The 23,660-nt window shown below is 39.4% G+C and overlaps 1 protein-coding gene across 6 annotated transcripts in view; it reads right to left on the reverse strand.

Annotated features, from left to right (window-relative positions):
* The window catches only part of RPS6KA6 (ribosomal protein S6 kinase A6), a 98,263-nt gene that overhangs the window by 16,161 nt on the left and 58,442 nt on the right, over positions 1-23,660 (reverse strand). For all 6 annotated transcript variants that reach the window (XR_013834758.1, XM_079961656.1, XM_079961659.1 and 3 more), the window contains exons 5-16: positions 23,188-23,268; positions 22,417-22,496; positions 20,528-20,634; positions 19,517-19,554; positions 13,117-13,259; positions 12,497-12,567; positions 10,951-11,039; positions 8,255-8,319; positions 6,064-6,166; positions 5,543-5,667; positions 3,882-4,007; positions 1,064-1,153 (exon numbers count right to left, since the gene is read on the reverse strand). Coding sequence is in view for 5 of the 6 variants with exons in the window: in XM_079961656.1 (XP_079817782.1) it covers positions 1,064-1,153; positions 3,882-4,007; positions 5,543-5,667; positions 6,064-6,166; positions 8,255-8,319; positions 10,951-11,039; positions 12,497-12,567; positions 13,117-13,259; positions 19,517-19,554; positions 20,528-20,634; positions 22,417-22,496; positions 23,188-23,268 (1,118 nt within the window). In the remaining variant the exon portion in view is untranslated. The remainder of the gene's footprint in view (positions 1-1,063; positions 1,154-3,881; positions 4,008-5,542; positions 5,668-6,063; positions 6,167-8,254; positions 8,320-10,950; positions 11,040-12,496; positions 12,568-13,116; positions 13,260-19,516; positions 19,555-20,527; positions 20,635-22,416; positions 22,497-23,187; positions 23,269-23,660) is intronic.

A 23,660-nucleotide genomic window follows, 5' to 3' on the forward strand; every position in this document is an offset into this window, starting at 1 on the left:
ACCTTTTTGAAGAAACCAGAGGCCTTTCTCCTAGGCATGGTCGGCCAATTGGTGCCAAAGAAGGACAGAACTTTTTTTATGTATGCGACAACAGCAGCAAGAATACTCATCGCAAAATATTGGAAGACACAAGACCTACCCACTCTGGAAGAATGGCAGATGAAGATGATAGACTATATGGGATTGGCAGATATGACCGGCAGAATCCGAGGGAAATGAGTCGGCGGAAGAAGATTGGAAGAAGTTTAAAGACTATTTGCAGAAATATTGTAAAATTAATGAATGTTAGAATGATGTTGGACAGAAAATTAAGTGGCTTCCAGCTGTAATGCTTTAAGAGATATGGAAAATAAGGTTTTGAAATAAGCAAAAACTAATGGTGAGGATTTGCTGAATTTACAATTTGAATTGGAATATAAGAAAGGGAGGTATGAGGAGGTCCGGAAAATAAGTTAAAAGAAAATAGGTAAAGGGAAATTTTATGTGTTTTTAGTTGTTTTTGTATCTTTTCTTTTTTTGTATTTTTGCATTTTTTTTGTTTCTTTTTTGTTGTTTTACAATGTATTATTCTGGAAAATTTCAATAAATATCTTATATATATAAAAAAAGCATTACAGTAGAACCTCCACTTAGAGACATAATCCATCCGGGAGGTCCGTCCACTGGTCAAAATGGGATGCTAGAAGAGGCGTCTTGTGCGTGTGCGCATTTGGCGGCAGTGCACTTTCATGCGTGTGCAGGCGGCGGCCGCCGCTTCTGCACATGAGCAGATGGCAGAAGCCACTTCCGCACATGCGTGAATTGCGGCAAACCCAGTGTTTACTTCCGGGTTTGCCGCAGATGCAACTTGGAACGTCCGTGAGACAAGGCATATGTAAGTCTAGGTTCCACTGTACATTCAATTATGGTAATGGGCTTTTAATGAGGCACAGTGAAATATTTTCCTGAAAATTATTAAAGAGGTTGAACTTTCTATATTCTAGTGAAGAATAGCAAGAACATGTTTTACTAAATCCATGTTTACAGACAGTATGCTTTTTCAGAAACCAAGAAGAATACATACATCTTTTAAAGTAATAATGTTAGGATGTTGTCCATAGCGCATCAGAATCTCGATTTCTTCAGAGGGATCTCTTTTACTTTTGTCAATTATCTGGAAAAATTAAACAGCATGCAAAAGTTACACATTAGTTTTTTAAAATGAAAACAGTTTTATAGTAACAATAAAATGTAAACAACTTTAAAAACCTGTAAACCACAATAAACATAGTGTTTGTAGGCATACATCTGAGCAAGTGCTTTACCTCTAAGAGAGGTCATTTCAAGGAGTGCAGTCCAGTTAAGAACATGTAAATAGTATGCTTTTTCAAATAAAATGATATTGAGTTGGAATACAAATTACTGGCTTGTTTATATGACAAAATGAGTTCTTGCCACACTAAAAGAGAAGGAATCCAGGTTGGATATTCTCTGTACTACTCTCTGCTCATGTAACAGCTACTAAGATCAGTAAAATCTTTCCAGTTTTTAGAGCTCTGCAACCAGCATTAAATAATCCCAATTTTAGAGGGTTTCAGAATATCACAGAAACACAGAGAAAATGATTCCTCTCAATTTTTTGTTCAGTGATAATATTATTTCTTTAAAGACTATGTTACATAATGTTTTCACTGCTGGGCGGTTACATATGAGGTGTCAATATGGGAATCTTCCATGACAATTCCTCCAGCACACACTGTATCTCCCCACCCCATTTTTATTGTGAACCAATTTTACAGGTGACCTGGGAGCTAGCTTGAGAGTCCCCCCTGCACCATGCCGACTGAAACATATATTAAAAGCTTGGATGCCCATATTTTATTCAATTGGTTTGTTTTTAATTCCTCTGCAAGGTCTTTTCCCCACACAACTTTCAATCCCAAGAAGGAAAGATAAGTAGTATTTTTTAAAATTGCATAAATCTTTGACAGCAGATCTTTCAAAGATGTTCAAAAAATGTGAGAGGATGAATCACCTGTTTTAAAATAAAGGAACTGGAGATAAAAGTAATGAACTTGCTGGAGAATTAACAAACCCATCAGGGTACCTTGCAGTTGGTTTTTTAGTTGCTTTTCTGACAGTGGGCTACTATTAATATAAGAACATATGAATCTATAAAGGCATTTTCTTTGAAATGCCTTGAAGGAAGTTATTTTTTCTTGACAGAGCAATTGTGTTAAATGGGAAGGACACAGTGACAACTTCTGCCATTTATAGTGATACCTCGGGTTATAGACGCTTCAGGTTACAAACTCCGCTAACCCAGAAATAGTACCTCGGGTTAAGAATTTTACTTCAGGATGAGAAAAGAAATCGTGCGGTGGTGGTGCGGCAGCAGTGGGAGGCCCCATTTGCTAAAGTGGTACCTCAGGTTAAGAACAGTTTCAGGATAAGAACGGACCTCCAGAATGAATTAAGTTTTTAACCTGAGGTACCACTGTATACCAAAATTCAATCAAAGAGGATAGGAAGAGATTATTCATGTGTTGTCATTTCTTAAAAGAAGAGGATGATATGTTCACTTTCTAGCCTCTTAGGAATTATAAGCATGAGGAGGCGTGTAGCACTGCACACTACCACCTTATCTACTATTGACCATCAACTGAATACAGTGGTACCTCGGGTTAAGTACTTAATTCATTCCGGAGGTCAGTTCTTAACCTGAAACTGTACTTAACCTGAAGCACCACTTTAGCTAATGGGGCCTCTTGCTGCCGCCGCCCGCCAGAGCACGATTTCTGTTCTCATCCTGAAGCAAAGTTCTTAACCTGAAGCACTATTTCTGGGTTAGCAGAGTCTGTAACCTGAAGCACCTGTAACCTGAAGCTTATGCAACCCGAGGTGCCACTGCACATCAGTTGGTGTTCACAACTCATGCACTCAAGGTTTCTCTTTAGCCTACATGTTATGATGCTCTGAGAAACAAGGACAGCAATAGAAGTGAGGATCTGATCACCATTTGGCCAATGTAGGTCTTCTGACTGGAGGACCACTAATGACTGAAATAATTACTTGTTTCAGTTTATTATCAGCTTTATCCCCAAGTGCTCTGTTGATTATCAGTTTCAAAAATATTTTTATTTGACTTCTGCTTTATTTTGAAATATGTATAGAATGCTTAATCATAAAAATCTAAGCAGTGTACATTATTATTTTAGTATTAATAAGCACAGATGAGATCAGCAAAGCATAAAAACAGAATGTACAACACTAAATTATATGTCTGGGTTGGCATGCTGAAAGAAAAAGATTTTCAGCAGGTGTCTAAAACAATACAGTAAGGCCACTTGCCTAGCATCAATAGGCAAGGTGTTTCGAAACACAGATGTGACCGCACTAGAAGATTGACACATAGCTACTGTGGAACATTATATAGCACCTGTAAATAGCGCAAGTTCTGCAGACAGAAGCTGTCCAGAAAGTACATATGGAGGAAGGCAATCCTCCAAGGAACCTGGACACAAGCCGTTAAGGGCTGTATAGACCATTTATTTATAGAAGATAAAGAGTACTGTGGCATCAAAGAGACTAAATCTATTTAAGTGTCCTAAGCAACTGCAACAGGACATTACAAAGATATTCCTAAATTGCAGGATACTCCCTTGGGTACATGAAGGTAACTATATGTAAGCAAGAATACTGAGTATTTATTGTAAAGCTTACAGTTGAATAATGTTTTAATAACAGGCTGCTTTATAAACATTAGAGTGAAAGGTCTTTGTTTTAAAAACGTACATTTTTGTATTCAGCAGAAATAGTTAAGTATGGTTAGAGGAAAGAGATCTAAGATCTATTAATAGATTTGCCAGTACCAACTATGGAGAAAGGAACTCCATATATACCTTCACAGCAAACTCCATGCTTGAAGCCATGTGGATGCAGCGCTTACACACTGAATATGAGCCAACACCAATGTCCTCCTTAAGTTCATAAGCATCTGTGAATAGTGCACTGTTCCCATGAAGTTGCTAAAAGCAAACAAACTGTTGTTTAAAGCTATACACAATTCTTAACAATCATTTCATAAACTTCAGTAAACGATTCAGTTCCCAAACATATGGCAAATATACTTTTATTAGATGCTTCTGCAGTGTGCCCCAGAGTGGTATAATAGGGCATAAATGAGAACCATAAGGGCACAGAGCTGCAAAACAAGATCACAATTTATTGGCCTAACTTAACTACTGATAGTTTTGTCTGCCTCAAGTAGGACCCTAAGGACAAGAAAATATAGCCATGAACTGTAAGGGAGATGCCGAGATCTAAATAGAGACCATTATTTGTGGTGTGACACCCCTTTTGTTTATATTTATTTTTGATTCAGATTTGTCATGGCCAGTAGCTAGTACAATAAAGATATTTGGATTGGATTGGGCATTGGAAGCCTGATGATCTGCACCTAAATGTTAATTGCCTTATGTAAGATGTGAATAAGATATCCTACATAAGACATGCTCCCCGCCCCCTGAACCTCCAGAAAAAACAATCCTCAGCTGGGAAAATGTGTGTACTAGCTAGAATTTTGAGACTGACAAGTTTCATCCTCTATGTTTATTTGTGAACCTGCTACAATAAGGGTGGGCAACCAGATCCAGTTGGCAGGCTGGATTCTAAAATCCCTCCACCTTCCCTGTGGGCCAACTTTGGAAGACGGGTGGAGCTGCCCACTTGTCAATCACCTGACATCAGATGATGACTTCAAGTGAGTTCTCTCTCAGTGCTAAATTAGGAAACACCTTTAAAGTCTGTTTGCAAGTATGATATGGATTCAAACCATGCCAGCAGGTGGATGTTTTTCCTCTGCCGCTCTTCACATTAAAAAAATGACGTTTTTGCTCTGCAGATTGGCAGAGGCAAAAACACTGTTTTCAGGCAGAATTTGAATTCCTACTATGCTTGTAAATGGACCTCAGAGGAGTTCCCTTTCAGCACCCATTGGCTGATAAAATTGAAAAGAAGTTCTTTTAAAAGCTTGCACTCAGCACAACTTCAAAAGGCACTAGATTTCAGCACACGTTAGCTGATTGGCTCAGAGAAGAGCCCTACCAGCTTACTAGCAAGTTCCCAGTGCAGCTGATTCCAGTCATGTATTCCAGCCCTGTATTTGCCTGCCCCACTTCTGATGTTACATATCCATAGCTGTCAACTTTTCCCTTTTCTTGCGAGGAATCCTATTCAGAATAAGGGAATTTCCCTTAAAAAAAGGGAAACGACAGCTATGCATATGACATCTCATACGATGCTACATATGATGTTCGGTGCAATACAGATGGGTGTGGCTTGGATAAAACTGCCTCGCGGGCCAATTGGATCTGTGAGACAGAGGTCTTCCACGGCTGTGCTGGAGGATTAATATTCAGAAAATAGAAAATATGCATCTTGTATAAGCAATATTTGCTTAATAAGCAATTACTGCAAATCTTATCACTACACCACTGGAAGTAGCTATTTCAATAGTTATATGTGTATACGCGACCCAGGGTGAGAAAACGAAACCTTATACCTGTACTATTGGCAATATGTTGTTGAGAGGGGAGATTTTGTGGTCTTCTATGGCCGTAGTTGCGACAAAGCTAAAGCCTTTGAAGAGCTGGTGTGCATTAGCACTAGGTGGAACTCCTGGAGAATCTAATGATTAAATTTACAATACGTTAGACAGCCCATAATACATTTTTTCCACTGCAGTTATGGATTTTTATTTCACTTTTTGAAAAATAATGACAAGTATAAATAGTAAGCTCATTTACATTTATAAGAATTTAACGGATCTATAAGAGGAAGAAACTGACAAAGGCAGAAGGAATAAAGAGCTACTTCATCTTCTTTCTGAGATTTGTTTTTCAAACAATTAACTTGATGATTTAATTTCCAAAGAGATCAAAAAGCATATTTTATTTTATTGTTTTTAAGCAGATTAGATCCGTTCCAACACTGCTTGGATTTTAAGTGAAATTTACACTGTAAATGGGCATGGTAGAGAAAAGAGTTTATATTGTTTTTTGTTTGTTTGTTTTACCGTATTACCTTTTGGTGTTTTTGCTGTGAATTCTGGATCAAAACAAAATGTGTCTTCTGGCCTCCCGGAAGCAGGTTTAAATGGAGGCAGAATCTCTCTCCTGTATAGTTTCTGAAAATGGAATTGCAATATATTATTTCCTCATGAACGCAAACACATCACATGCAAAATTGAAGCATCAAAATGTAAAGTAAGTACATCTCTTTAAGTTGGGTTCACCTGATTCTCTAGAGTGAATCTGAAAAACTTCCAAAAGGCTACAAAAAACAATTCTCTTCATGCTTGAGTGGGGGGAAAAGACAAGAAAAATATCTTTCTCCCGACTCACTTCTTGCACATAATGGCTGAAGTTGCACATTAACGCTAAGCTAAGCCATGGCTTAACAGTACATGCATGAGTTGTAGTGAGCCCCAGTGAAACATTGGTTTTCTACTCTCACTTCCTCTTCTCTTCCTGTAAATTTGGAAAAAGGACTTCCACAGAGAATGGTTTTATTCTAATAAGATATAAGGCTATGAAGATCTTAAATGGAGACAGGAAATGTAATGATACTGAACTGTTAATAAGATCAAAAATATTTAGTACGGCAAGTATATTTTGGACATTCCACTGACTGCTGGCATCCATCAGCACATGTTTGGTAAGCAAATAAAATTGATTAGATCAAAGGTTGATCTAATGGTAAATGAAAGCAAGCCAGAGACAAATGAAATGAAAAGTGGAATCAAAGATGATACAGAGAATTTGGAGAAGCATATGGGTAAAGGATTGGCAGAACCAGAGGGTGAAATGGTAGAGTTGGAGGGAACAGATAGTGAAATAGAAAAGTCCTTCACAAGGGTGTTTGGAGGAAAGAAACAGCCAAATGGTGGAGTTCGATTCTGCAGGAATGGAATGAAGTCATGGATGGAGAGAGATGGGATCTGTAATCAACAGAGCTGAGAAAGAAATGCTCTCTCAGTGTACAATTTTGAGTGAACTCAGAAGAAAAAGATATCAAACCTCTGGCCCTTTTCTTGGAAATGTTTTTTAGATAAGGATGCAAAACCACATCAAACCCAACAGGAAATTGGAAATGAAGACACTGAACTGGGTATGAATTAATGGTTACATAACAAAAAAAGAACTATGGATAATATCTCAATATAACAGCAGAGAGACTTATGTGGACAGTGACAGAATTTTTATTGTTATTGTTAAATATGGAGGCATGATTGTTGAACTTATTGGGGGCAAAGTTGATATGTTTGATCCAAGAAAAGCCATTGCTGTCTTTTATTATTAATAATAATTAGATAAAAATTAGAGTATGAAACGGGAAAATGAACAAATTTTAGACATTTAGGACTGAAGGTTGGAAATGGCCGCTTACCTGGTGCCAGGGTGGGTGGCAGTTGTGGTGTGTCGCAGCTGCCCCTCTACTCCCTATGGGACAAGACGCCACCTCATAGTGGCTGATTGATTGGGGATCCACAGGAGAGCACATCATCCTCCAAATTGCCAAATCAAGGGCATGCTGGAGGCTGGGATTGGGCAGTGACCAGAGTGGATGTCTTCACTCTGGTCTGACACCTGAATATTTAGACTGGTTGTACCTGAGTTCAGGACCACTATGGTTTAATAATTGCTGTATCTGGAGCCAGGAAGGAATTTTCCTGCAAATAGATTGGGCCCTATTGGAGGTTTTGGCTTCCTCATAGCAAAAAGGCATTGAGTTGAGATGAAGTGGTGCATCACCTCTACCTCAATCAGGTGTGATCTAAGGATATCCCATTAACAGGGACTAAATGGGTCTCTGTCCAGTTTAAAAGGCCATAGATTGTTTAATTAGCCAAAGGCCTGTAAGAAGAGGAGTGTTTTTGCCTGGTGCCTAAAGATACAGAAGAAAGGCTCCTCAAGCATTCCACAACTGGGGAGTTCCCACAGAAAACACTCACTTTCCTGGAGGAGATACATGAAGAAGGGCCTCAGATGATGACTGTAGGGTCTGGGTTGGTTCATATGTGATTTCATCTCAGTCTCCCTTAATGTTTTTTTTCTTCTTTTCTTTTTAGAAAATAGGTTTTCTAAATAGATGCTAGAAGTACACAATGTTTGGCTGCTTGAACAATTTGATATATCCCACATTTATTTATTTTTTGAAAGGCAACATTACAAAAAATGGAGTATTAAATTTCAGCCTTCTTTTATGTACTCACATTCCAATCAATGGTTGAAAAGAAAGGATGTCTCTTGATTTCTTCAACCCCATCAGGACCAGCTCCTGTCATTGCAGGAAATGAAAGGTACTAAATCAAACAGCGTAAAGAAAAATATTGTGGGGCATCCAAAGAGGCTTTGACTTTTAGTTTCTCAAATAGCACCTCTCTACCTTACCTAAAATATATTGGAATATCGTTTCAAAACTAAGGGTTTTGAGTGATAGTTTTGAATAACAGACTGTTGTCTCTTAGTTGACATGCCTCAAACCTTGGGCACTCTTTGAATTCCAGCCTATATTTAGTAACCAGATTTAAGAGAAAGTCTGAGGATATGGAACACATCTACTTATAGCATTTGAAGTGAAATAAAAATTCCAGGATTGACCACATGCAGTTTTTTCACCTTCAGGTGTACCATGAAAATGAAAAAAGAAACAAGATTGTTTATATCAGGTACTGTACCCACACATACATCACTACCCAAAACAAACAAGCCCCTGTCACAGTTATTAGCCGACTACTATAATTTTATCTTTGGGAACACAGTATTTTATTAGTGCATTATACAACAAGTTCACAACAGAATACACCCCAAAGGAGCTGCATAAACTACATCAAGGTGAGGAACCTCTATCCCTCTGTAAGTTACTGCAGACCAACTCCCTTCAGCCAGAGCCTGCAAGTTCAATGGTCAAAGATGAGGCGTTTTAGTTCAGCAACATCTCCGGGGCCACAGGTTCGCCACCCAAACTACATTATTTTGAATGACGGCTCATTTTGATGAAGCAGAGTATGATTCATTATAACTTGAACACAAGCAGAAATTATAGTCAGGCTGTATCAGAAGACAGAAAAGAAGGGATGTGAGGCCACCATCTGTCCTGTCATCTGGTAGCAGTCATTACATCAGGCTGCAGCAAAGAAAGAACAAGAAGAAATGAAGAGGACACACCATTGACTCCACTGAAAGACCAGCAATGCTACTGAAGTGTTCCACTCAAACAGTTCATTACAACAACTTGAACCCAATTTTCTTATTTCCTCCTTTTTCCAAATCTATTTTCCAGGGGAAATAGTATAACCTTTGCATAAGCCAGGACAGACCATAAATGCAAAGCTAGTGAGACAACTGAATAGGAACTTAATATTTAACAGTCAAGGAAATGCTTGGTTCGAAAGCATCTTTAAGACATATCCTTCTGTGGTTTTGCTAAGATTCAACAGAATGAATCTTTGATAAGTAACTAAATAAGCAAGCCTTAGTTGCTTACAATATAGGCCAGTGATGGCGAATCATTTAGAGACTGAGTGCCCAAACTGCAACCCAAAACCCATTTATTTATCACAGAGTACCAACGCGGCAATTTAACCTGAATACTGAGGTTTTAGTTTAGAAGGGGAAGTTGGTGCATCCACGTGGAGAGAGAATGGAGCAAAACAGTGGTACCTCAGTTTTCGAACAGCTTAGTTCTTGAACTGCTTGGAACCCAAACACTTCAAACCCGGAAATTAAGTGTTCTGGTTTTCAAACTCTTTTCGGAAGTGGAATGTGCTCTGTTCTGAGTATAACTTCTATTTTGAGTGCCACACTTCCATTTTCAGAGTGAGGGAAGGCAGGTTGGGTGGCAAGTGAGCAGGCAACTGCCGCCCTCTAGCGCTGGATCCCTCTGCCGCCACAGCCACAACAGCAACCACCCCCTCCTCCAGCTCTGGAGGCGCTGAGGGAGGGAAGGCTGAGCTGGGGCAGCAAGCAAGCAGGCAAGGGATATCATCGCCACCCACACCCCTCAGCCTGCTCCAGCTTGCAGCCAAGTAGGAGTGCAATCGGACTGCTCTGCTAGGCAGCATTGCTGCTTGCACAGGAACAGGAGCTGGATTGGGGCTGCTCAGCTGGGGAGGTGCAGGCTCCATCACACTTTCCATTGAGAGGTTTGCAGCTGCACTCCCCTCAAGGGAGAAGTTTAAAGGATCCCCCAGCTCCGCATCAGATCCCCTGCAACCCCATGAAGGCAGCCAGGCTGAATAGTTGCTGAGGTTGGGGGAGGTGGAGGCAGCCCAGAAGCTGCATCTGAGAGCCCCTGTACCACCTGAAGGCAGCCAGGTGCTCCTCAGCTGAGCTGCCCAATCCCACTTCTATTTGCGTGCAGGGATCTCTCAGAAGTGGAGTCGGGTGGAGGCTTCACGCTCCCCAGCTGAGCTGCCCGATCCTGCTCCTGCTTGCTCGCAAGTAGGAGTGGGATCGGGCAGCTCAGCTGGGGAGCGTGAAGCCTCCACTCCACTTCTGACTCCGTTCCCATTGGCCCTGGCCAGAGGGTATGCGAAGCCTCAATCTCGCAGCATCAGGAGGAAGGTGGCTGCTTGGAACTCTTGGTGACCCACCAACGCAGCAGCACACTTTTGAGCATGTTCATTGTGTTGTGCCCTCCCCACCCACAGCGGAGGTTCCCCAAGGGAAAATGTGCCCCCCAGAGATTGTGGCTACATTTTGCATGCACATACACACACCCCGATGCCCCATCTGAGGCGCTTCTACTCGGACACAAGTTGAGCTGAGGACTCGACACGCTACCCTTTCCTTCTGCCAGCTCTGTGCTGGGGCTACAGCGCGCGTGCCCACAGAGAGGGCTCTGAGTGACCCCTCTGGCATGCATGCCATAGGTTCACCAACACTAATCTAGGCGATACAAACTTACCTAACCTATTTGAAGGATTCCTTTTAAACAACATCCGGAGAAGACTTTGAGCTTCAGTACTAAGAAACTGTGGCATGCCTAGTTTTGCTCTAGAAAAAGAGAGAACTCACTAATTAAATAAAACATAGAGTATAATCTGTGCAATACACTTCAATGCAACAAGGAAGTATGCAGTTCAATTCAATTACCCTAAAGAGCACATTTAAAAGGGGTTTAACTATTCATGTCATCCACTTTCTATATTGCATCTTACACAAAATTGCATATTCTTGTTCATCTATTCCAGATAAACAAACAATTTTCTGGGAATACAATACTCCATTATGCTTTCATGAGCTGACTATTTAATCAGAGTTCTTTGCAAAGCTTTTCTCCCCATTCCATAGTCCAAAATCACTGAGCAAGTCACCAGAACAGATGCTCATTCCTTATGTAGAATCAAGTCCCAAAAGAACTCATTGTGGCTGGAGAGGGGCAAGAATCTAGTATACAATCTGGCAAGTAAAAGTGTTCATCACTTTTCCAAGAAATATACAGTGGTGCCCCGCAAGACGAACGCCTCGCAAGACGGAAAACCCGCTAGACGAAAGGGTTTTCTGTTTTGGAGGCGCTTCGCAAAATGAATTTCCCTATGGGCTTGCTTCGCAAGACGAAAATGTCTTGTGAGTACCTACGGGGTTTTTTTCCTCTCCCCCCCCCCCTTTTTCTAAGCCACTAAGCCGCTTATCAGCTGATCTGCTAAGCCGCTAAAAGCCGCTAAAAGCCGCTAAGCCGCTAATAGCGCTAATCCGCTAAGCCGTCAATGGGCTTGCTTCGCAAGACGAAGAAACCGCTAGACGAAGAGACTCGCGGAACGGATTAATTTCGTCTTGCGAGGCACCACTGTATCTGATACTATACAGAAGCTTTTTTAAAAAGGGGGGGGGGTGAACACAGTGATCTTAACCTTTGCACAAAAACCTGCCAGCATCGCTAGAGCAAGTTTCTTGCAACACTAACCAAAAGCTAGGGTTTGCAACATTGTGTCTCTGCTGCTGGCAAGCCCCAAACTAACCCAATTCTAAAGATTAAACCGTTTGACTGTAAGTTTAATAAGCAAAGACCCTCTAAAGCAGTGGTAGTCAACCTTTTTATACCTACTGCCCACTAATGCATCTTTCTTGATGGTAAAATTTTCTTCCCATCCACCCGTGCTCGATGGAAGGTGGATTCAGCTTGTGCCGTAGAACCCCCTACCGCCCACCTAGAATCCTGAAACGCCAACTAGTGGGCCGTAGGGACCAGGTTGACAACCCCTGCTCTAAAGCATAGAAGACATTAAAATTTAAAGAAAATGCCATCTCCAAAATGTAATTTGTTCATTTGTAGAATACGTTTTCTAATCATTTAGGTCATAAAGAAAACTGTATTTTTACTCTATATATTCTTTCATTCAAGTTAAAGATTGTTATATGATATTAGTCAAATATAATTTGTATTATACTTTCTAAGTTGGAAATACTTAGAAATAGAAATATTTTGAGATAGAGAACAGAAAAATACTTACTTGAGTATCATATTCATAGTTTCATTTCGATCTTTACCTTGAAATGGTAGTGTACCAGTAAGCATTTCAAACTGGGAAAGAAACAAGCCCAGATCAAACTTTTAGAAAATCTAATTTTAATTTGGAGGAATTTTGAACTGGGGATAGGAAAGCAGCAAGAAAATAATAAAATAACTAGACGTGGAATTTATGATACATTGCCCCATGAGGTTTGGAGGGCCATTAGTTAAAATGCAGCAATACTATTGGCAATTGATAGTTTGTTCAGCCATAGCACATACAGACAACAACAAACAAAATGCTCTTGGCTAAAATTCAGTCCATGAGTTTGTTGTAGTAGTTCATTGCCACAATAAAAAAGCAAAAAGGAATATAAGATTCTTCAATCAAATGGTTATGCTAAAATGTATTAAGGTTTTCATTGTCAAAATATTGTGTGGTGAAATGTTTTCAGTTGCCATACTTCAGTTATTCAGCACAGAAAATAACTACAAATCTCACACAGAAGTTAAGTATATTTTAAAACAAAAACTTTCTCAGATTTTAAACATGTGGACAATGGCAACAACATGCAGCACATCTGATTGTCATGTAAAATTAGGTAATGAAATATACAGTACCATAAGAACACCAAATGACCACCAGTCAGCACTCTGGTTGTGGCCTCGTCTGTTTACAACTTCGGGAGCCATGTACTCTACAGTACCACAGAAAGAATAGGCTTTCTTTTCTTGATCCACAGATTCTTTGCTAAGGCCGAAGTCTAAAATAGTATTATAAAATAGTTCACATAAAGAAACTTTGTGCCATAGGGGTTGCAAAACATTACAAACTTGAACTGTGTATTTTTTAGGAGTACATATACTATCCTATAGCCCATAGGACAGAAAAAATGGGATGCAAAACAGCTGATCAAGGAACTCTCAAATTAAACAGAAAAAATGACTGAAACATTTGCAAACTGCATGATAACACGGTATTCTTTTACTGTGTTATTTCCTGTACTTTAATGGCTTCATGTGCTCAGGGTTAATTAATATGATATTATTAGCCTAAAGGCAAAATGATGGAAGATACAAACAAAGTGGTTGCCATACTGTTCCACAAATATATGAGCTTCAATGACTCATGTGAATATTAATAAGTCACCCTTGGCTTATTATACTTCAAACAAAATTAAATAGGTTTTTTTTTAAAGTGGATCTAAAAAAAAAGCACTATGCTGGAAGACTGAACATAATCTGTACATACAATATAACATTTATTTTCAGGTATGCTTTCAGTGCTGCTCAGCAGTGAATACAAGGACAGCACAGTTTATTAAATAAATTGGCCTCCTAACAAGCCATTCTATATACACGCAGGTCCCACTATCTGCCCACTTGTTACCCGCAAATTCACTTATCTGAACACAAGGAGTTATGCCCAAATCTTGTTATGTGCACAGCTGACTCAGAAATCCCAACAGCCAGAGTTTGCTCATTTACTTATTTGTTTGTGCTTTGCTCATCAGCGGCAGCCATTTTGGGGCAGAAATCATGGACAGAGGGAGGGGAGAGTGAGATAAGACAACTCAGAGAGCAGGAGAAGTTGGACAAATCAGTTTTTCCTTTGTAATTCTTTTGCTGGTTGGTTGCAGCCATTTTAGGAAGAAACCACGGTGGGACACGGCAGAAAAAGATCATGGATTATAAATGTTCTCATACGAAAAAAATGGAAATCATTAGCTCATTGTGTGAATGCTCACCCAACAAATGATTCCCTGGGAACTGTAAGTGGGATCTGCATGTACAAACCTCTTGCCAAATTCTTGCCGTACAATATAACATGAAAATGTTCATCAATGGCAAAACTATTACTGGAAAGTCTCATTTTTACCTAACATAAGGAATTATGGCTGTATTTTTAAAGCCATGTAGAAACATGCCAGTAGCAGCTCATATTAACAAAGCTGCTGCTTGGTTTAAAATCAGTTTGCCTCCAGCTGCTGTGTTTGAAGTTTCAAGGAAAGAACAGGTTACAAGAATCGATCATGTCCAATTTTCTGTAAAGCTTTCTCAGACCATTTTTTTAATCTTTACATGGCTTCCACCAGTGTCCAGAAGCACAGTCTGCAAGTTAATCCAATGGTACAAAGGCAAATCCAGCCAAGAAAAAGTATGTGCATGCATGTTTAACTGTCATCTGTAATACTATCTCCCTCCCCCTCAGGATATAGTTTAAAGCTCTCCTGATCAGGTTCACGACACTCTTAGCAAACATATTCTTGCCAACTGCTATGAGGCAGCAAATGCCCGTTTACAAGTTCACATTATAATAACATTCAAACATAATATCATACAATCATATTATTAAATCAACCAGCCATCTCATTCAATCATAGAATCATTCATAATTATAATAACATTGCAATACAATACAATGCAATACAATTATAATATCACAATTACATAATCATAAACACACAACACCATACAACCACACAATCAGATCAATATCATATAATCATAATATTTCCCAATCACAATATCATAACAATGCCATCACCAAATATCATAGCCCTCACCTCCCCAGCCCACATACCCCACCCCGGCTGGCCAATGCAAAATGAATTTCAAGGAGAGGGAAATTAAGCCTCTCCCATTTTACACTGGTCATCAGCAACATGTGTTGGTGGAGCTGGATATAGGTTAATTTCCTTCATTAATGATCATATGATATGATTTAATGATTGTACAATATGATAGTGTGATATTGTGATGGTATGATATTGTTATATTGACTGTATAGTTGTGTGACCATATGATATTATGACTGTATGATTTTGCTATTATGATAGTACGATATCATGATTATATACTATTATATGATATGTTTGATATTATGATTGCAGGGCATTATATTATGATTGTATAATTTGTTTTAGCTCCTTGTGCCCCTTTAGAACAATGCATTTCACAACTTAATGTTGTCTTCTACAAAGATTCATTGACTTTGCTAACAATGCCACACCAAAAGCTGAGTAAGCTTGACCAAATAACATGTTTTCTCATTTCTTTTGCTGTGGCTATGTGAAATACTGCCAAAATTCACTCATAAATGCCTACTTTGCTTTTTTGTCCCTTATAATAAAGCTGAAGAGAATTTAAAGTGTGCTTGATAACAAGCAATTTTCAACTATATTTTAGCATTTTTCTTTCTATTAAAATCGCAGCCTGCAAAATAATGCAATATTCCCCTCCATGACAGAAAGAACATTCTGTTCCAAATTCCAGTTCCCCTACGACTGCAGAAGCAAGGCAAAGGGACATTCCAGACCTATCCAAAGAACAAGACCCACTAACTGCTATTCAAGAAAGAATGCCAGCAAGTGAAGATCAACCAGGCCCAATGCCCAAACTGGATGTAAAGACATGCTTAGAGACCGGTACTTTGTTCAGCTGACCAGAGGTACTGATCTTTCGCCTACCCTTGTCCCTTTTCTCCTAAAGCCATTCTCTTGCTTTTTTTTCTTATTTTCTTTTTAACTGAGGTGAGACACTTTGGGAGAAAACCATTTTCTACAAAACGTGACAAAAATAAGGTAAATGTAAACCATTCACATGGAACCCAAACAGGGATTTTACCAATCCTCACTCATCCTAAATTTGGGGCGAACCAGCTCCTCCCTGCATACTATTTTTCCTGTTTTATCAAGAGTAAAAAATGAAAATTTTGAAGGACTCAGATGAATTTTCTCTCTTTTGGAATGACTGAAAGACTAAACTCAGATTGTTTAGTATGAAGGTACTTAAGACAATCTACAATGATAATACCTCTACCTCTACTTATGCAGGGGTTATGTTCTGGGGGTCACATGTAAAGCCAAAAGCATGTATAGCCAAAACTCATTGGGTTCAATGACAGGTGGGATTGCCAAAGTATTTCTTCCTGAAACCCTGCTCCCTTTTTTAGTCCCTCCCACAAGTGTGTAAAGCTGAATCTGCGTAAATAGTACTTCTATAGACGTATACAACATTTAAATCCAAGGTGCATTTCTGCACTTATACAACATTCCATCTACATGAGAGAAGTGTACTAGGTCTTCTTCCTGCTTGTCTTTGATGACCTTTTATATACTTTGGAGATACTAGAAGCAAATATTCTGTGTCTGCTATCATTCTGACATAATCCTTCATCTCTCTCATCAAACAACTGTGACACACAGATCCTGATACAAAACTAAGACATTAATACTTTTGAGGCTACAATCCTTTGTGTGCTTACTTGGGGGAAAACACCACTAAAGAGAGTCTTACTTCTGAGTACACATGCAGTGGATTATTCTGTAAATTTCTTTTTTTAAAATAATTTTTATTATCCGGCCAATCAAATCAAATTAAATCACATCACATAAATTCCGAATTACAAAGCCGAATTTTAAATTTTGTTGGGGGGACCCATATTTCAAGATCCGAAGGGGGATTCTGATCATCTTCTTGCTACTGCGTTAATGTCCAAATCAGTCCAAATCAATCCAAACAGAGTTCATAACTCTATCCAGTCTTATCTTGCTGTTTCCACATCACATCTTGTTCATATATTTTCTCTTTTTTCTTTATGATCTCTTAGTCTCCTTAAGCCGATAAACACCAATAATAATCCTGTGTGAATTTTTCCGTTCTTCCAATCCTCAAATCGAGATGGTTTCCATATATCATCGCCTTCATAGATAACATCGCTCTTTCCATCATTAATCTCGCAAAACTGTCGCTCTTAAGTCCCACTGAGGAGTTTCACCCACAATATAAAAACAGCTCTATTTCTCTATTTCTCCTCTCAGACTTAAGTCCTCCGACAGAACTTCCCAATATGGTGATGGCATTTTTAACTGCGTCATTCCAAAGCTCTTATACATTCCACGCTCTTCTTAAAACATGCTTTGGTTTGAAAGTTTATCTCCACACAGCCTTAAATCCACAGCTTAAGTCCTTAAAACGACATTTCTGACTCGTGAGGGGAGGGGATTCTTGTTTAATCATATAAGAAAAGAAAGGAAAGTTTTTTTCCCCTCCCCCATCAGTCATTTGCCATACCGAGCCTTGGCGTATCTTCTCATGATTTCTCTTGTTCCTCCGACTCATTTTATTTTATCAGAGATCTCTTCTGTTAGCAGGGGGCACTAGGGGGCACATCGGAAGATGGCTGACAATAACGTCTCTCCGACCCACACGAGGTAATTTGGAGGCTATGATGGGAGTAATTAGCCTCCCTACCCCCCCCCCCGGATGGTGGGGGGGACTGCCTTGCCTGCTGTGCCCTATACCACCCCCAAATTTGTGGGGATGGGGGCACTAGGCACAAAGCCCTCCTGTGGGATTCCGGTGCTGCTGGACGCCGTCCCTGATCCGCGCCACTAGCTGCAAGAACTTCAAAAGAAACTATTTGGATGAAGGAATGCACATATCTCAAGGAAGAAGGGGGATTATTCTGTAAATTTCAGCAAGATGTCAGAAGGTATCCACCAATGAGTTCTTAAATAACTAAATGGTCAAACTGCTGAGCTTCTATCTGAAATATTTCCACCTGATTTATACATTTCACCTAAACTTTACAGTTACTATGTTTAACTGCTTGGGTTTTTTGTTATTTTTACTTTATGTGTCTCTTTTTATGAAACCATTGTGAAGAAACGTGTCTAATACATTTATAAGCTGAATAAATATATATGAGGGCAATCTCAATAGCAAATGAGCTACAACAAGTAGAAACCATGCCTGACAAACTGGGCCATCAAACTGGAACATAATATCTGCTTCCATCATAATTTTGGACCAAGAAATGGATCTAACAGCTGACATCCTCTGCAGAAAAGCAGAAGTAGATTAAAAGAATCATGAGGATATTAAATTATACTTTGGGGTTCTAACCCACTCAAAAAAATGCAGAGAAGAACTGCTTCCACTTCACTGTTGAAAATCCTTTCAACTAGGATCCAAGGGTACTATTGCAAAAATAGAAGGCATTTCCTTTGGGCAGCTGAGGTCTCAATTTCAGAGACCCCTCTTCTTGATGCAGCCTCCGAGCTCAAATGCCATTCTGTTTCAGTGACTCCTTACAATAATCAGATGATTTCGCAGAAGCAAGGCATTGGTGGTGAACAATTATATTCAATTCAGAAGCTAAGCCAATATATTAAAACATATTGTTGCAGAATAAGTGCTTTGGCCCTATATACCTGAATGACCATCCCCATCCCCATCATCCAGCCCCAACAATGATGTATCACTCAGAGGGCCTTCTAGCAGTTCCCACATCGTGAGAAGGGAACCAGGTAGATTACCTTCTCACCTGCCCTGTACAAAGCCCTCCCATCAGGTGTTAAAGAGGGGGAATCTACACACATAAAAACACTGTAAGAATGTTTTTTTTTAAAAAAATGTTTTGAAAAAGGCATTGAATTTTGCATAGCTCACTACGTATTACTATCTAGTGTCACATTTGTATATTTCACTTTACAACACATTTAAAACGTTTTATTTGCAGCTGTGTAGCTGAGTCCAGAGATAAACAATTATATAACTTTCCGTAGACATCAGAAGGCAGCCCTGTATTGGGAAGCTTGTAATGTTTGATGTTTTGTTGTGTTCTTTTATATTCTTGGGCAGTGTACAGGAATGAACAAATGAATGAATGAATGAATGGAATTCTTCTTCATCTTCTTCTTTTTCCCTGATTTAATTAAAAATCTCCAAGAAGTGCTTAACAGTCAACAGGATGGTGCATGAGAATATGTGAGCTTGCTGGCTAGGACACTGGAGGAAGTCACAACAGCTTACAACCTGGCTAGAAGAAAGTCATTTCTGGCTATGTGCACAAGATTCTGGCATGCAATAACCTCTAAGTCTAAAATGATTGAAAAAGCACAAGAAAAAATGCACATAACAACAGCTATGAAAAATTCAATGCAGTATCTCCTGCTATAACTTTTCAAGATACTTATATATTTTTTTAAAAGTTATGTTGGTAAGTTCCACCTACCTGTTAACTTGATATGTCCTGCTTCATCAAGCAAAATGCTGAAAATTAAAATCCACATTCACCAATACACATAACAGGAAAATTTATAATACATTTAATTTAGCAAATGAAATAATAATTAAACCAATATTATTTATATACAGGCACTTCCCCCCCCCAACCTTATGTGGAGGTTATGTTCCCAGACTCCGCACATATATGTGAAAAATGGGGGGCGCGATTGAGAGACACTGGAAAACAGCTCTCTCTCAACAGATCCCATCCATCCCATCAGTTTTCCCTGGGCAGCTATGTACCCTTGGACATGCATGCCCTGCCTGCCTCCAGTGACCAGAAAGTTGAGCTGTGGGTTGGTAGCTGTTTGGTTGCAGGTGCCCAACACTGCTGCTGGGCTTCTCAGCACTCTCTCTAGTAGTCTTGGAAGTTGCTGTAGACCGTTTATTTTTTATCTAATTTCTCCCCCACCCCTCAAGAAATAATGTTGCTGCCTATTTGTTGGGCGGCAAGGGAGAGGGTGATCAGAGGGCAGAGGGACTCTCAGATCCTGTCCAGGAAACAAAACTGACACAAGCGAGTGAGCGAGGGACGGGCAGGTGGGCAGAGGCATGGAGCACCCCCACCCCACAATGGCTCTGCTGCTGAGGAAGAAGAAAGACAAGGAGGGTGCGTTAGTGGAGGCGGCAAGACAATCGAAGCGGCCGTGCAAGCTGTTTTTCCCCACTCTCCAGGTCTCTCTTGCTCTTTTCGCAGTGTTTTGGCACCATTTCCTGGTTTAAATCATTTATTTATTTCACGGTGATGCGTCTAAACATGGTCACACGTGAGTGGAATGCGCGTAAGTGGGGGGGTGCCTGTATTATATTAACAAATATGCAATACTCTATTTTCAATATATATTAGAAGAATAAAATATCTAAACTTCCATGTGATTCTATATTCTGATTACAAAAAAGGCAAATAAATCTTCGAACAAGAGTACTGTAGTAACGGATAAAATACATTTTACTTTACTTTTCTGGCTTCAGGTCCCTGTACACAATTCCCAAGCTGTGCAGATGATCCAAAGCAAGGGCCAGTTCTGCGAGGTAGAATTTCACATCTTCCTCTGTAAACATAACCTAATAAGAACTATATAGATTTACATTCTGATCTTGTTAAATTTCTGCATATCTAAGATGACTATAAACTCCCGTAAGATCTAAAAAGCTGTGATGCATGTATCCCCCATAATCCAGGATGATGGGAGCTCAGGCTGTATATAGGCCATCAGAAAAGACAAGCTAGAGAGGGCTAGCATAAATCCTGCTAGCTCCCAACGAAACAGATATTCAGATCATTCCTCCTTCTTCCCCTCACCCCTGCTAAAAGATGACTGGGATGTACAGAAGGGAAGTAGAATGATGCTAAACTCCCTAACAGATCATCATGTGCTCTACTTGCACACCCACTCCCTCCACATGAAATAAAGATCTGAATGCAGTCCAGATACTCCTTGGTATAAAAATGCTGATAACTGATTTCAGAAAACAGCCATTTTATAAAAATATTCTGCAACTTGGAATGAAGTTGGTAGAAATGTAAATGCCAAAGTAGTATATATGAAGTATAAAAATATTTATAGAAGAATATTTATAACAGGTGGAAGAGATTCAAAGCAGAGTCAAGATTTTCATTTTCTCTTGTTCCAAGGAAAAGTAAATACTTAAACACACATTCCCATTTTAGGAATGAGCAGTTGTAAATGGGAGGCATATTTCTCAGTCCATACTGTATACTGAACAAATTACAGGACAATCCTATGTATACAGGCGTCCCCCCACTTACGCGGGGGTTACGTTCTGGGGGCCCCGCACACGTAAGTGAAATTGCGTAAAATGAGGAGCGCCCCACTTTATTAGGGACGGTGTGTGGGGAGGAGAGAGAGAGAGAGACTAACCCCAGAATTTGCCCAAGGCTGCTGCCAAGCCTCTCTCAAGTCTGTCTTTGTGCCCGAGGGGAACCAGTGTGAACAGTGCTGGCAGCTGGCCACAGAGAGCAACTACCAATAAGAGCACCCAGCAGAACTATCACAAGAATGGGGACGCGGACACGCAGCCGAGTGGCAGGGAGAAGGTATCTCCCAACCCCACGTCAATTGAAGGCTGCCTTCCCTTATTCAGCAAAAGCCCAGAGAGACTTCAGGGCAGAAGCCTCGAGCAAGGGAAGGTCTGTCTGTCTGTCTGTCTATCTATTTGTTTGTTTGTTTGTTGGCTATCCACATAAACGTGGCCGTGCATTAATGGGATGCATGTAAGTGGTGGGGTGCCTGTACTGCTCAGAAACATCCCACAGATTGAGTGTGCATAGGATTATAGCCTTCAGCTCATAAAAACCAAACAAAGTAATTTAGGTTTAGAAGGAAAAAAACTTTTATTGGCACAAATCAAGATGTCACAGAGATGTGGCACGGTTCTGAGTTCTCCAGAATTCAAGATCATGGAACAGAATCCAGAAGCTGACCTCACGGTTACTACATTAGCCTTAGTTTTGTACTCTTTTGTTTTTCTTCACTCTTGTCACTCCCTACTTTGTGCAACATCTTGCTTGGTGAACAGTCCTGGATAACTCAAAAGCTTGCCACACTTCTGTGACATTTTGTTTGGTCCTGGTGAATGTTCTTCCCAATCGCGGGTTCAGGAGCCTTACCCAAAACACACCCATTACTGGAAACTCTGCTCATTCAATTAAATAGGCCCAGCTACTTACAGTATGTCTTTATGATATATGTACTAATGTATATTCAATATATATCATGCAATGCACAAATGTGGAAGGACAGGGTAAAAATTTAAAATTACAAGATAGTCCATTTTGCCTAATGTAAATATTAATTTTGTTTTCAAAATTATAGAAATACGTACCTCTTTGGATAATCTTGTGAACACATCTCCTCCCCTGAGAAAATCCAATATTAAATATAGCTTCCCTTCAGTCTGAAAAGCTGATTTGAATAATCATAAGAATACTTCATCAAAATACTAAATTAATACCCACATGCTTATCTAGAACTCTAAATATTTTAATACTATTTACAAATTAAAAGTACTCAAGAGTTTTTCTACAGCAAAGATCTAATTTTGTATCCAATTTTACAATTAAACCTTTAAAGACAGCAGACAAAAGCCATGAAAGTTAAATTCATCACATGCTTGCATTCTTATTTGCATAAGTAGAAACCTCAATCTAAATTCAAGTGAACTTTATTGAGACAGGAAAGCAAACATGTAACAAATAGGCTTCATGAGGGAGTAGAATTAGCACTACAATTTGGTCGTGTTCAGGCAAAAATTCCATATTTAGCAATGTGGTCACAGGTTACCAAGATGTCATACATTATCAGTGGTGTGAAGGGTCCTTTTAAAAATAGCTTCTTATAAAACTATGGCTATTTCCAGATTGGCCAAGAACAATTTTAGGACAGACCAAATAGTGCATTGAAGAGCTCATTCAGTTTAGGGATTGATCATTGTTAGTTTCATGCATGTTCACTATCAGTTTATCATGCATTCATTCATAATTAAGTTCTATTTTGCTTTCCCATCAGTCAGCAAATTTCCCCCAAAAATCTGTAAGAAAATGCTTATTAGAATTTTCATTTAAATATGCATTTCAATGGACACAAAAATACTCACCATAGTGCAGTTTGACAATAAACGGATGATTTACTTCTACTAATATATCTCTCTCCATCTTTGTACGAACTCTATCTCGAACTGCAAACAGAAATGGCTGTTATCTATATTAAGCAAGCTACCTGAATTAAATCAGCCACAGAAAACTTTATAAACAACCACAGTTTAGTTAAATGGCTATTTTGACTAAGAATTTGAGGGAAAATATATACAACAGGCAGAATTCACCAAGGAGTTTCTGTACACAAACCACTAATGTTTATTCTACAAAATGACTCTCCTTCACTGGAGAAGGTTGGATGGCCATCTGTCAGGGATTCTTTAACTGTGATTCCTGCATTTCGGAGAATTGGACTAGATAACCCTTGGGGTCCGTTCCAACTCTACAATTTATGATTGCACTGGGTCACCAACCAGATTCACACACACTGCAACAAAAAAGTCAAGAGAAATTCACTGCAGTAGTATGATTT

Source organism: Podarcis cretensis (assembly GCF_951804945.1).
Source record: "Podarcis cretensis genome assembly, chromosome: Z".
NCBI classification, from domain to species: Eukaryota; Metazoa; Chordata; class Lepidosauria; order Squamata; family Lacertidae; genus Podarcis; species Podarcis cretensis.